Source organism: Gadus macrocephalus, chromosome 4, assembly GCF_031168955.1.
Source record: "Gadus macrocephalus chromosome 4, ASM3116895v1".
Classification (NCBI taxonomy): Eukaryota; Metazoa; Chordata; class Actinopteri; order Gadiformes; family Gadidae; genus Gadus; species Gadus macrocephalus.
In genome coordinates, this window is record NC_082385.1 from 8730156 (window position 1) to 8743388 (window position 13233).

The window sequence follows — 13233 nt, forward strand, 5'->3', positions numbered from 1 at the left end:
GCATGTCAGCGATGGCTCCCCCTTTGATTTTGCATGAGATAGTTTACTGTCTTCAGTATATATTCAGTATATATTCAGTTCTGAACTTAAGGTAAAAACGTTTCTTTATATCAAGGTGGTAATAATAAGGAGTTTAACTCTGTCCACTAGATGGCGACAAAGGAAAATATGATCGCTGGTTTTACAGACAAATGATTACTGTCTTAATAAAAAAAGAAATGATTACTTATACCCCATTTCTTTAACATTACAATTTTCTCAACACCTGTGTAAGGCGGGACGGCTCGCATCTGGTTACATTATGCATTATTATGTTTGTGTTATTGGAGTCATGTATATATGTGTGTACGCTTATTTCATAGAATCCAGTGAAGAAGATTCCAGACACCCATGAAATCACCATGCAGCATGGCGCGAAAACGGTAAGCGTCGCAGTACATTTGCTGCATTCTTATTGTCCAGTATTTGAAACCTTCATGTATGCTCTCTAGTCTGTAGCCAGCCGAATGAGTGTGTTGTCCTCCCAGGTCTCAGCGCTGGCTTTGGACCCCTCCGGAGCCCGCCTGGTTACCGGGGGATTCGACTACGACGTACGCTTCTGGGACTTTGCGGGAATGGACACGTCGTTGCAGGCTTTCAGATCCCTGCAGCCCTGTGAATGGTTAGTCCCATTCCGTCCGATCACATGATGCACCTTTTACACCAGATGTACAAATTGTAGTAGTTGCTCACTCTCTTTAAGTTCACTGAGCATTTTTGCCCTTTTTGAAAAATGGTTCCACTCTACATTCACACTACACACCCGCATGTAATGGGGTTGTCCACTAGGTAGCAGCCATGATATGTGGTAAATGTGATTGGCTATGGGACATTTCATGGAACCAAATACTCTCTAAGAACTCATCAATAGCACAGAAAATAAAGATAAAATTACTTGAACCATGTTTGAAAGCGCTTTTTAAACAAAAGCAAATCCTGAATAGAAACTTGTGACGGATGGACCTTCACAACAGCCAGACAGTCATCTTAATTGAGGGACATAATCATAACCAGTTCTTAATCATAAATGATCCAATACACAGTTCACATGCAGCCAAGGTAAAGTCTCAGAACACTAGCTAGTATTTAGCCGTACAACATGTTCCAGCGTATCAGGCAATGACGTGTAGAATCTGGCCAGCTCATTATGATGGATTACAATATATGAGGAAATTATGCTGTCTGGCTGAGCTGAGCTGTTGGCATCCACTTTCAGATGTGTCTATGGGCAGATACACACACACACACACACACACACACACACACACACACACACACACACACACACACACACACACACACACACACACACACACACACACACACACACACACCGCTTCATTTAGCATTGTTGTGCAGAATCCTGGAAGAGCCTTTTATTTTTTCATTCAAACCAATCAAACGTGCTGGTGTGTTTGTATGCCTTGTTAATGTTTATTGTGCCGTCACGGAAGTCCTCATCAGAGACTGGAGTTCTCCTTCTCGCGGTTTCGGCTGCCAATGGGCTGTGCCGGAGAGCCGTTCTCCCCCGTGTTTACAGAGCCGCATGGCACATTAAATGTGATTGCAGGGGCCAGTCCATTAGCCCGGTACGGTCACTGGCGTGCCGGGGCCGTGGTTACAACGTCGTACTTTGGGGTTGCCTCCTTGTCTATTTTCCTTTTTCCACCTCAGTGACCACGAGGGGTCTGTCCTCCTCAGAGGAGGACATGTCCCAACTGAAACTATAAGGACCCCCTCGCCTTCAGCGATGCCCCCCAACCCCCCTCAAATATATACGAAATGGCACAAAAGGGCAGCGTCCTGATTGAATCCGAACAATGGATGTTTTGCTGCTCGACGTACAGAAACACGATTGCCCTGCCTACCTCCTGCTGTGTTAATGCAATTTTTCGTATTGACCTCATTTGCCAGCCATACTGTGGTAAAGTGGGCCCCATTCATGTCCATGACAACACACTTGACCATGACCCAAGTACTCAGAAGCTGCTGTGTGTTCTACCGAAGCTGTGTCGTCATCTGAAGCTATGTCGTTTATAATGGAAAGTCTCCAATGACCGGCTTCGTTTTCAGTAATTCATTCATTGATTCATGTTTCTTGGTGTTCGTGAAATGGCTAATGAAGTGAATGGTTATGGTGGAGCATGAGCAATGATTATCTGTTTTTAAATTATAAAGTGTAAACACGTAGATCAGGCCATCGATCTGATAGGCCTCAGTTCAATGCATGGAAGGACATGCTTTCTATACGTTTCTTTTGTTTCGATACATGCAGGAAGTGACTGATGCACACGTTATTTCATCAGACATTATAGTACATTGATACATGCTGCCGAGGAATTAACTCTGTACAGCATACACAGCCTTCCAATAAACATATATATATATGCATACATAAATCAAATCATCCTATCAACCAAACAGTTTGAGTAGCTCTGGTCCTTACGCCCAACTCACTGTATCCAAGACGATAGCAGACAGGCGGCAGCAGTGGACCGTGAAAGCATCCCTTCCTTTTATCCATGTCTCGTCTTCACCTCCTCTCCCTCCTCCACAGCCACTCGATCAAGACCCTGCAGTACAGCATCACAGGCGACATGCTGCTGGTGGTCTCTGGCAACGCCCAGGCCAAGATCCTTGACCGCGATGGCTTCAACGTGATGGAGTGCCCCAAAGGAGATCAGTACATCGTGGACATGGTCAACACCAAGGTACGCAATGGTAGCTTGTTCACACAGCACCATAGAAGGTATGAAACATGGATGTGGTGTCCGTGGCGTCAACCATTCCTCTCGCCTTGTGGAATGCTTCGGTCACGAGCAATGAGAGCGTGTGGGCAGGTAGCAGTGTAGGTAGGTAGACAGAGAGATAGGCGTGCCAATCATTTTGTTCGGGCCGAAATGAAACTATTGGTCAGCTTGTTACAGGCCTGTGACGGCCACAGTTTTTTGTCTGAGCATTCGATTGATTGATTGCGGTTTGGGATGTGAAGCGAATTTCAAAGAAATGTATTCAAATAAATTGCATGCCCCAGCTTTAAGGACCCCTGTGGGTCTTCCTCCTAAAGTGATGCCCAGCTGGCATTAGGTGGGGAACACCGGTCAGTGGAGCAGCACCTGCACCCAGCGCGGGGCTGTGTTTGGGGAAGCCACATTGGTGGTCAGTGACCGTCCTCTGGACGTGCAGTCAGGCTGTTCGCAGACTGTGACTGTGAGTTCCTCTCCCACATTCCTGTTCAAACATCCAGCAGATGTAGTGTGTTCAGTCTAAGGGAAACACAATGTTGCACGTACACTATTCGCTTGATGATTGCTTGCATCTTCCTTATATATAGTGGACAGATATTGCTACGCACCCCTGCACATCCGCAGCATAATACTGCATGGTGAATATGAATACCATATGCATTGTCCTCATTGTTTTTATTCAAACACTATTTTGGGGGATTTTCACAAATCAGAAGCATGACTGTACACAATTGGGTCTGCGAAAGTCTTTATCGCTAATATAAAACGTTCTTAACTGGAGAGGATTCTTGTTATTGCGACTGGGTGGCCCCTTTCTCTGTTGTTGCTGTACAATCTGGTTCCTTTTAGTCAATGGCAATTTGATCCGTTGGCCCTGAAAGAGAGTCAGATGCACCTTCATTAACCAATAGCTTTCATCACTTCGACTCAGTTCAACTTGTGTCTGTGCTTGTTGGCATCCGCGCGGGGGTAATTCACTCATGGTACCGCTGTTTAAGTTTACAACGTGTGTCGCTTGTTGCCTTTACCGCGAAACAAACAAACCCCGACCGAGCGTCGACCTCGGGGATCAGGAGAGCGGCCCTCCCTGAAAGCACAACGCTGAAGAGCACCTGACAGATACGCGTTACCGATCAATCCATTCCGATGTGATTTGGTCGGTTTCACGATCCGTGTCGGCCCCCCGCTGTCAGCCAATAGCGTGTCAGGTTCCTGGACGGCACGCTGTGTTCTCTCACCTCCTAAGTAGAGAGAAAAGCTTGCGTTCTGAGTGGATTCTCTGACAGTGATGAATCTCCCGTGGGTAATATTAGCGGATAGTCACATTCCTCCACGGGACATTGCCCTAATTATTCATTTTTTTATGATGAGGTTTTTATTTTTTGGACGCAGGCCCCAAGACCGGCACTTTCCTATTATTACCATGGACCCTCTGCTCTGGAGCCCTATAGGGACTCATTTATTTATTATTTATTCATTCATGTGTTCGTTCACATTCGGAAATGTACATTTATATCTAATGATGGACAAGAGATTGATAGACGGAGACTATTTATTGATTGGACATATGTACATAGATAAGTGACAGACAGTACATGTGTTCACTCTTTGAGAGATCCGGTGCAGATTTCTAGGGCCAGCTGCTCAGTGCTTCACTGAGTCTACATTTGTATCCTTATTTATGTGCTTTTCCTTATTATCTTGGTTGTGTTCTGTTCTCGTACTCCTACCTTGTATCTCCCCTGTGATTCATATCATTGCTGTTGCTGCTATGAAACCTGAATTTCCTTCCGGGAATTAATAAAGGTTTATCTTATCTATGAGATATAACATCTTGATCTGTCCAAATTCTCCCTTTGAAATATTATTCTGCACATATTATATTGCCATAACATTGTTATTTTCCATATTTTATATATTTTGTATTTATTCAGCTATCATTGATTGCGGTTTCTCCGATAGACAAGTCTATTTTTTCCTCCTTTTTGTTTTGAGGGCATCTTTTGGGAGTGCAATGTACACCAAAAGAGTCAGGTTTGTATTTGTGTTAATATAGCTTGAATTTCTTCCTATTTTACGGCAGTGCGTCTTACCTCCATTCCCCCACACAGGGTACCTTTAAGATTATGGCCCGGTATAAGTCTCGCCGTCTTCAACCCGTCCTATCGATGCATACAAAAAGTGCCCAAACGCCCGTCTTGATGAAAGGTTGTCAGCGGGTTTGACAGTCACCTAACTTGGCTGACTTTTGTCTTCCCCAGGGTCACACCGCCATGTTGAATAGTGGCTGTTGGCACCCCAAGATCAAGGAGGAGTTCATGACCTGCTCCAATGATGGGTGAGTTTTACTTTAAGTCCTTATCTTACTGCTGTCTAACGGGGGTGTCACACATCTGTCAAAGTGTTACAAGTGAAACCGTTTTCCAAATGAAACCATTCATTTGGAATGCAATATTTCTCTGATAATATAAAGTATATGCACTATAATATTTTTTTCTTTTTGAATACACAAAATATAAATAAGGAATTCACGAAATAAAAATAAATAAATAATCTGTATAAAGCAGTCCACTAGATATAAACATGAAATACTAAAAACTTTCAAATACAAGATCCATCTGGAGATTGTATTGTATTTCACCTGTGGAAATCAAAGTGAGATCAGAGAGGCTGAGGATGCTAGCAGTAGCAGTGAGCGCTGAATTCCCCCCCCCCTCCCCCCGGATTTATTCCTATATCATTTTACACAATATTTGGCGCATGCCATTTTCTTTAGTGATTCCCATAGATTGAATCTCGAGTTGCGGTCGTTCCCGTCCTTCAGCCCAAGTTTCTGTGTGGCATGTCAGAGACTGAGTGTCGTTACTAACAACTCTTGCCCACAGTCGCCAGCAGGGAGTCCTCTGCACCAGTGTATTGCATCTGCAGAGCACCGCGTTTCTCAATCCAGCAGTGTACTGTGGACAGGAGATATGTAGACCTTTATCAAACTGTGAGACCTTGGTTTGAATTAATAGTGCATACATCTGGATCATCTTTGATATTTTTGGTTCTAGTATGTTTTGGTTGGCTTATACGTATGCTGGTTCTTCCCTGTGTATTTTATTTTTCACTTAATGAAATCTGAAATTAGACCTGGTAGTCAAATGCCTCAACCAGGGAAATCCACAGTATTGGATCCGATAATATTGAAGTGAAAGTACATCCCCAAAATACTGGCAAGTATTATATACTGGCGTGCAATTAAAAACATTCTTTGTATGTTGTGTTTTACATTTATGTCCGTTTGAAGTTTGGCCGTTTAATCCCGTATGTTTGTGAACCAAAACACATCATGGTGATCACTAGAACCCGCCTCTGTTGGCCCCCGTAGTAGTGCCTTCTTCGGGCCTTTTACTGTTTCCAATTTGCTTTATTGTGTTTTCAGCCAATCAAAACAGTTCCTCAAAATGCAATAGCCAATGAAAATGTTGAGCAGGAAGCTCTCATCTATCAGCCCACCCCATCTGTCAAAACTAAATGATCTGAATGCAGAAAAAAAGCCATATAAATAGTGTCTCGGAGGAGACTTTGTTCCCTCTGTTAGATTCATCTGTGTTCATGTACGAATAGCAGCAGTAAACCTGTGAGTACTAATATTGATGTAACTTATCCAAGAGCGCGGCAATCACTGCCTTCGCTTTGTCTTGAGGCTCTCTTTCTATTCATTTTCCCATGGGTTTTTAAACAAAGAGCCCTACCTAAAAATATCCTTCTATAATTAAACCATCCCTGCATTCAACCACCCATCAAAATCTGCCGTGCATCCGGTAACACACTCCTTACTTTTGTGTTCCCATTCAAGCAGCGCAAACAAACAGAAATCAAGGGCGTAGTACCCAGTTGTCAAAGTTGGACCGTGAGTTAGCATGTGGTAAGGCACTTCTTAGTGTTTATACACATGTGTGTGTGTGTGTGTGTATATTTGCTTTCACATGTGTGCCTGCTTACGCACATGTTGGCCTCCAACGTGTACGTTAAGACTCTCGGGGAGAAGCCCTGAATCCCGGGGCTATCAGCAGCTTGTATAAAGCCAAACCCCCGAAGGCCCGGCCCCTCTCTCTCGTCCAGGGGGAGGGCCGCGGCGCTGGGCTGTTTACCAGCAGAGCTCCGGCCCTCCCAGATGTGGAGGCTGGTTTATTTAGCTCCTACCCAGGCTTTTTTCTGGAACTCTTCCCCCTGGCACGTTAAGGCTGGACGTTCCCGAGAGAGAGAGAGAGAGAGAGAGAGAGAGAGAGAGAGAGAGAGAGAGAGAGAGAGAGAGAGAGAGAGAGAGAGAGAGAGAGAGAGAGAGAGAGAGAGAGAGAGAGAGAGAGAGAGAGAGAGAGAGAGAGAGAGAGAGAGAGAGAGAGAGAGAGAGATACATGTGGACAGTGTGTAGGCCGCTGACGGTGGGAGGCCAGGTAGTCTGGGGTGGAGGGGTGCCTAAGGATTTGGGAAACTGAGGTGATGACAGAGAGGTCTCAGTGTGCCGGCGATGAGTGCATCGCCGTTCAATTCCTCATTGGCTGGCTGTCGGATTCCTTGTGAGGCTTGTCCGTGAAATTCCTGGATGTATGTTGATGTTCCGAGGGGAAGGTGGAGGTCTTTTGGAGCGGTCGTAGTTTGATTCAAGGATACTGGTGGATATACACGTATTTTCCTGGTCGTGTAAGAGATTATATCAAAGGCCAGTGTGTTCATCTGATATTCTATCTTCTACGCATTGTACTCGATGGAAAAGCCGGCCGGGTGTAATATAAATACCTATTCCCCTTAACCGCTCTGTAGCTATGAATCACCCTCTAGAAAGCGGATAACCTGAATGAGCTCGCGGTTGGACACGGGGTTCCCCGTCTATGACACACCGGCAGTCGTGGATGGACAAACGGGGCTTTGATCCCTCCATAGCGAGCCGTCTGCTCATTGTAAAGGAGGTCTTTGAATCTCTTCTGTCCGCTCCACCCTCCTCCACACCACCCAAGACTCTCCCGGCCCCACCTGCGCCGTCGCTGTGTTTGTAATGACCCCGGCCCCGGCCTTGAGGCGCTGGTGCCTCAGTGTTCCCCCCCCCCACAATGCACCGGCGGTGCCGTGGGCTGCCCGGTACCGGTCTGATGTATCCAATGAAGAACAAGAGAGCCAGGTACTCCTTCTCCCGGGGAGTCCATTGAGCGAGGTCCCGCATTGTGTCGGGCTGAATGGCTTATTAAACGCGAGCAGTGAACCGCCATGCGTCCTTCTTATTCAGATCCATCAGTGCTCGCGTGGAATCTCATTCATCGGCGCGCTTCCACACACACACTCGCCCTTTCAGCGTGGAGAACTCTCTCTCTCGCTCTCTTTTTCTTTCTCCCCTTGACGGTTTCCTGATAGAATGTGTTAATAGGGCCACAGTGGGATTCGTCCCTGAACTCTGGATGGAGGCCAGTGATTTATAGTGCGAAGGGGGTTCCGCCAAGGATGTTTTCGTCTTGAGAACGTTGTTGAAACTTTTTCGTAACGCTTCATCTGGGACGAATAACCCCCCTGTGGGTCCGCGAGTCTCGACTGTGACATTATGGTTTCTGGTACGTTTACGTCCGTGACCGTGTTATTTACGCCTGTTCCCGTCGAGATCGGCTGAAGAGAGATATAAGAGGGGGAGCCACTCGGGGCAATTCCTCGCTGAAAGAATGAACACCTGTTTGAAGGATAAATTATGTCCCCAGGCTGCAAATTAAATTTCTCTCGGGGTGTCGGCAGTTTATCCTGGGCCCTGGCCCAGACCGAATATTCCCGGCCAAATCTAAGATGGGAGTAAACGTCAAAAAAACAGAGGGCTTTTCTTTTTCCCTTATTTTCTTCAGCGGCTTGAATTAGAAAGCGCAGCGATTTGTAAACAAACCGAAATAATATCGATATTTTTCCAGATGACTGGAAACAAACCAAGATCTTGAAAAATATATGTCTGCCTCGATCTGAAAGGCTGCTGGGATTGATGGGGTGGCGTTCCCAGTGCTGAGGTTGACGTTCCCAAAAGGCATGTGGCGGCATTAGGAATGGCTCCACATGTCACTGCTCCTGACCCCCCTGGTTTTAACTCAACGGGGTGAAGACGTCCCAAGACACACACACACACACACACACACACACACACACACACACACACACACACACACACACACACACACACACACACACACACACACACACACACATTGTAAGGAATGTGTTCCAGGAGGCCTGGATGCCAGGGATTCCCTCTGTGTTGGCCTGATGTCAGGGCTGCAGCTGGGGCTAGCGCTATAGCTGGAGCGCAGCTAGCACCCGGAGGCCCGCATCAGGGCACTCCTTCTGCTGCTCTGTAAACCCATTTTTACACTTTGAGGTTCAAAAGTGACTGTTTACCTCGGTCTAAAAGCGTCACGGCATATTTTTTATGCTTTAGTGAGATAGAGAGGAAGGTATGCAAGATAGGGACATGCAGCAAAGGACCGCGGGCAGGATTCGAACCCGGGTCACCGCCAACTGAGCCAATATGGTACAGACATTGAGCCTCACTCGTACTATTATTGTTAATATTCCATATGTCTTTCGAGCTGGAAACCGCAAAACTTCTCACTGTTTCTATTTAAAGTCGGCTTCTGCACCGTTATAACTCTGCATAACGCCCTGAGGCTTTTCTAACCTGGAGGTAAATGTACACAACTCCATGACCCCCCCCCCCCCCCCCATCCAACATTTTGAGAACAAAAAGATAAAAAGTCCCCTAGGAATACTGGCACGGTCATCGGAAAGATACATTCTGTTCATTCTGGTCTTCATCCTCAATTCTGGTTTGGGATTTACAGCAGAAGCCAGTGTTCAGTGTCCCGCCGTCCTTGTAAATCAATCCCGTGTCTCCCGCCTTCTCGTTTCTCTCTCCCGTCTCCCGTTTGATCTTTTATGGCACATTCATCTGTCAAAATAGTAACCCGATGCCCATACAAAAAACAATCTTGGAACCCTGAGCTTGCTGCTGCTGCTGCTGCCCTCGTTTTCTTTTAAAAGAGGAAAGGAAAAAACGCAAATCCTGCTGAAGCGCCGCTCTGGTTGGGGATGATCTGAGTGATGATAAACTCGGAGATCACGCAGGCGAGGTGAACGACGTTCTCAGGGAACATGCCGAGGCGCCGTGTTCACGGATGGACACGTTGTCCGCGGTTCAGCCACAGTCCATAGAGTCTTGAGCCGCTCTCTTCCCCTTACAGTGCAGGCGGTCCGTGTCCATACCAAGAATGCACAGACCCTGATTGAAAGTGGAGGATTTGGCCTCTTATTCGTACCGTCTCCGGTGACACTGCAGATATGTTTTAGTTTCAGAGCAGCATTAGTAACCCGTGCAGTTCATTTTTGTTTTCAACACGTAGGGAATTTTTCCTGAGAGCCACTTGAGTCCTTTGTCTTCGATGTGTGTCTCTATGGAGAGCATCCTTTTGAAGGAACTGCTAAAGCTGGTCTCTCAATAGGGGGCGCCACTTATGCGGTAATCTCTCATTTATATTAATACAATTTGTGTTTTTAACTTGACCTTCATTGTTCATAGTGTCATTGACACTATAATGGACTGCGATTTTACGGAATTCTTTAGGGTCTATTCTAAACATTTTTTACTTTTGAACAATTCTTTATGATTTGTGGTATCCAAAAAGTGATCTAGCCTCTACTATCTGTAGTTTACTGAAGCATGTGACCAATTCTCCATCATACTTAAGATCAAACAATTCAAATCGAAAACGTTTGGTCAATCAATCACATGAACATGTATTTACAATACATTGATATGCCTATTGCTTAGGTAAATCAACCTAGCTTTTATTTTTTTATGAAACTCACAATTTATAACACACACCCATTTTTATTGGCTATAAAAAAAACAATCTTGTGTAAAATAAAATAGCTTTTAAGTTACGTATGATCCATTATATTGGAATGTGAATGTATAACGCGACCAGTTTGGCAAAGTAGACTAACAAAGACCAACTAAATCAATGTGTTTGTGTACTTTTTCGCTCATGGATGCCCTTAAATGGTAGTATGAATGTTGAAGTCATCTTTTGAATCCAGTAAGTCAACAAGGCACTCTGCCCTGCTCTCATTGGGATTGTCTGGATAATGATGCTAGCAAAGTATATGGCACTGAATCCAGGAGTCTGGCAATCGATGTGGTCGTTTCATCGCCCAATGAAACAACCACTGGTAATAGTAGTAATCGTAAAATTAGTGTCCTGGCCTGTTTTTTTATAGCCAAGCGATTTACTGAGCTCTTTTCAACATGTTTTCCGCTTTCGACTTGGTACCACAAATAACAACAATGTCTGTTTGTTAGTGTCTGAATACCTCAACATGCTTGGACTGCAGTGATTCTCTCTCTTTTGCTCAACGTCTTCCACTCCTCTCCTTTTGACAGCTTTATCTCCTTTTTATCTCTCCCCTGCTACATCAGTTACCTTGCTGATAAGAGGCGTTATAAAACCCTTGTACAAAACCCCCAAAGTCTTGATTATCCTCTTGTTTATTAGTGGTTTTCCTCCACCTTATCCCTCCATCTCAGGGTGGTCAAAGCCACCACCAGCACCACCAAAAACACCAGACCTATTGCCCTAGTGCGCTGATAGAATCTGTGTCGGAACGGGGGGCCCCTCTCCCCCTTCCCTCGGTTGATGTGTGAACGGCCCTGCTACCTCGTAAAAAGAGTGCATGGTCGACTAGGCTGTATGGGCCTCGCCTTCTGCCACATTCCCACCTCGGTTCTTAAGCATGTGCAGCGGAGGAGGAAAAGGGTGGTGCTGACGGAGGGGAAAACAAGAGGGACCAGGGGGGGGAAAGAGGCTGAGTAAATAGTCCCTGATTGGCCCAAATGTTTTGATTCGTCCCCGCGCTGTGTGTGTGAACGCCTTGTCACCCCGTAAGAACGGCGAATGACGGTGAAGGAATGCACGACTCTGGGGGGGTTTTGTGTCACGTTTACAACTCGACCGCCTCCTGTCGAATGCCGCTTTGTTTTTTCTTCTCGGGTTTGTTGGACACGAATGAAATCATCCGAAGGTTCAATTATCTGAAGGTTTTCGCATAAGGTCGCTTCTCCTCGTCCGGCGATCATTATTTCCGTACGCTGATTCGATTCCCCGGGTTCGATCCCATGCAGGCTGATCAGTTTAACCAGCGGATGCTCTTTCTCCTGCCCTTTCCCTGCGCCTGGACCCTTGACAGGTGAGGCGGCAGCACGAGTCTCTCTCTCTCTCTCTCTCTCTCTCTCTACCTCTCTATCTCTCTATCTCTCTCTCTCTCTCTCTCTCTACCCCTCTCTCTCTCTCTCTCTCTCTCTCTCTCTCTCTCTCTCTCTCTCTCTCTCTCTCTCTCTCTCTCTCTACCCTCTCTCTCTTTCTCTCTTTCTCTCTACCCCCCTCTGTCTCTCTCTCTCTCTCTCTCTCTCTCTTCTCCCCCCCCCCCCCCCTGTCAGCCAGCAGTTCCATGTTTTGGAAAGAGATGGACGATAGATTGCATTCCGGGCGGCGACGTGAAAGGTTATGTTGTCTTATTGTCGTGACGGACGCCCGCCCTCCTCTGTAAACACGCCAGAGAGAGTCTGCGGCGGGCAGCAGGTGGAGCCATCCGTCATGCCGCACGTGGCGGATGGAACCGACCTCTCCCCTCCGGCCCTCCCAACACACCCACATCCCCCCCCCTCCGCCTCCACCCACCCACCCCTTCCCACTTCCCTGGTCGCAGACACACTCCGTCGGGCACCGTCACGTAAACACAGGCTGGTTTGCACATCTTTGCTTCTCCTGATGTATCTCTGAGGGAAACAATGGCGGGTTCGGCCTCGTAGCAACGCAGGTAGAAGCGGTCTAGGAGGAAGACTGATTCGGTGGCACTGATGCGGGACGGTCGAGGGATTAGTTCATACATTTTTTTTTTGTGAGACAGAGAGTGAGGTATGGTAGATAGAGGGGAGGACATGCAGCAAATGACCACGGCCAGGATCCAAACCCGGGTCGCTGCCTTCAGGACTGAGCCTACATGGTATGCGCTGTACCCGGTAAGCCAAGGGCAGTTCATTATTAAAGCTGTTTTTTTTTAACAGCATCCTAGACCACCATTTCCACACCCTTGCCACGCCGTTTTCGTTTTTTCAGCCTTTGAATCTATATTTAACTTAACCTAAGACCAAAATAAAAGAACACATCCAAGCCAGTACACTATTGGCATTCGTGTCGTTTTGTCGACTTATCCAAACAAAGGTCACGCCAGTGTTTCGGTCTGCTAGCGGGCAAGGGATGGAGAGGGGGGGGGGGGGCAGTCCCCGGCTCCGTAGGAAGAGGAGTAACCCCCGCCCAGCCGTGAGCAGACCCTGGCTGTCTGTGTGTTTACGCTGCCGAGCTGACCCCCCGCGACCCCGCGG

General features: G+C 46.6%; 1 protein-coding gene across 1 annotated transcript in view; it reads left to right on the top strand.

The window, feature by feature from the left end:
- LOC132455906 (WD repeat-containing protein 70) overlaps positions 1–13233 on the top strand; it is a 43602-nt gene that overhangs the window by 1699 nt on the left and 28670 nt on the right. The window contains exons 6-9 of the mRNA XM_060049983.1: positions 363–422; positions 528–661; positions 2597–2750; positions 5048–5124. Of these exons, the coding sequence (XP_059905966.1) occupies positions 363–422; positions 528–661; positions 2597–2750; positions 5048–5124 (425 nt within the window). The remainder of the gene's footprint in view (positions 1–362; positions 423–527; positions 662–2596; positions 2751–5047; positions 5125–13233) is intronic.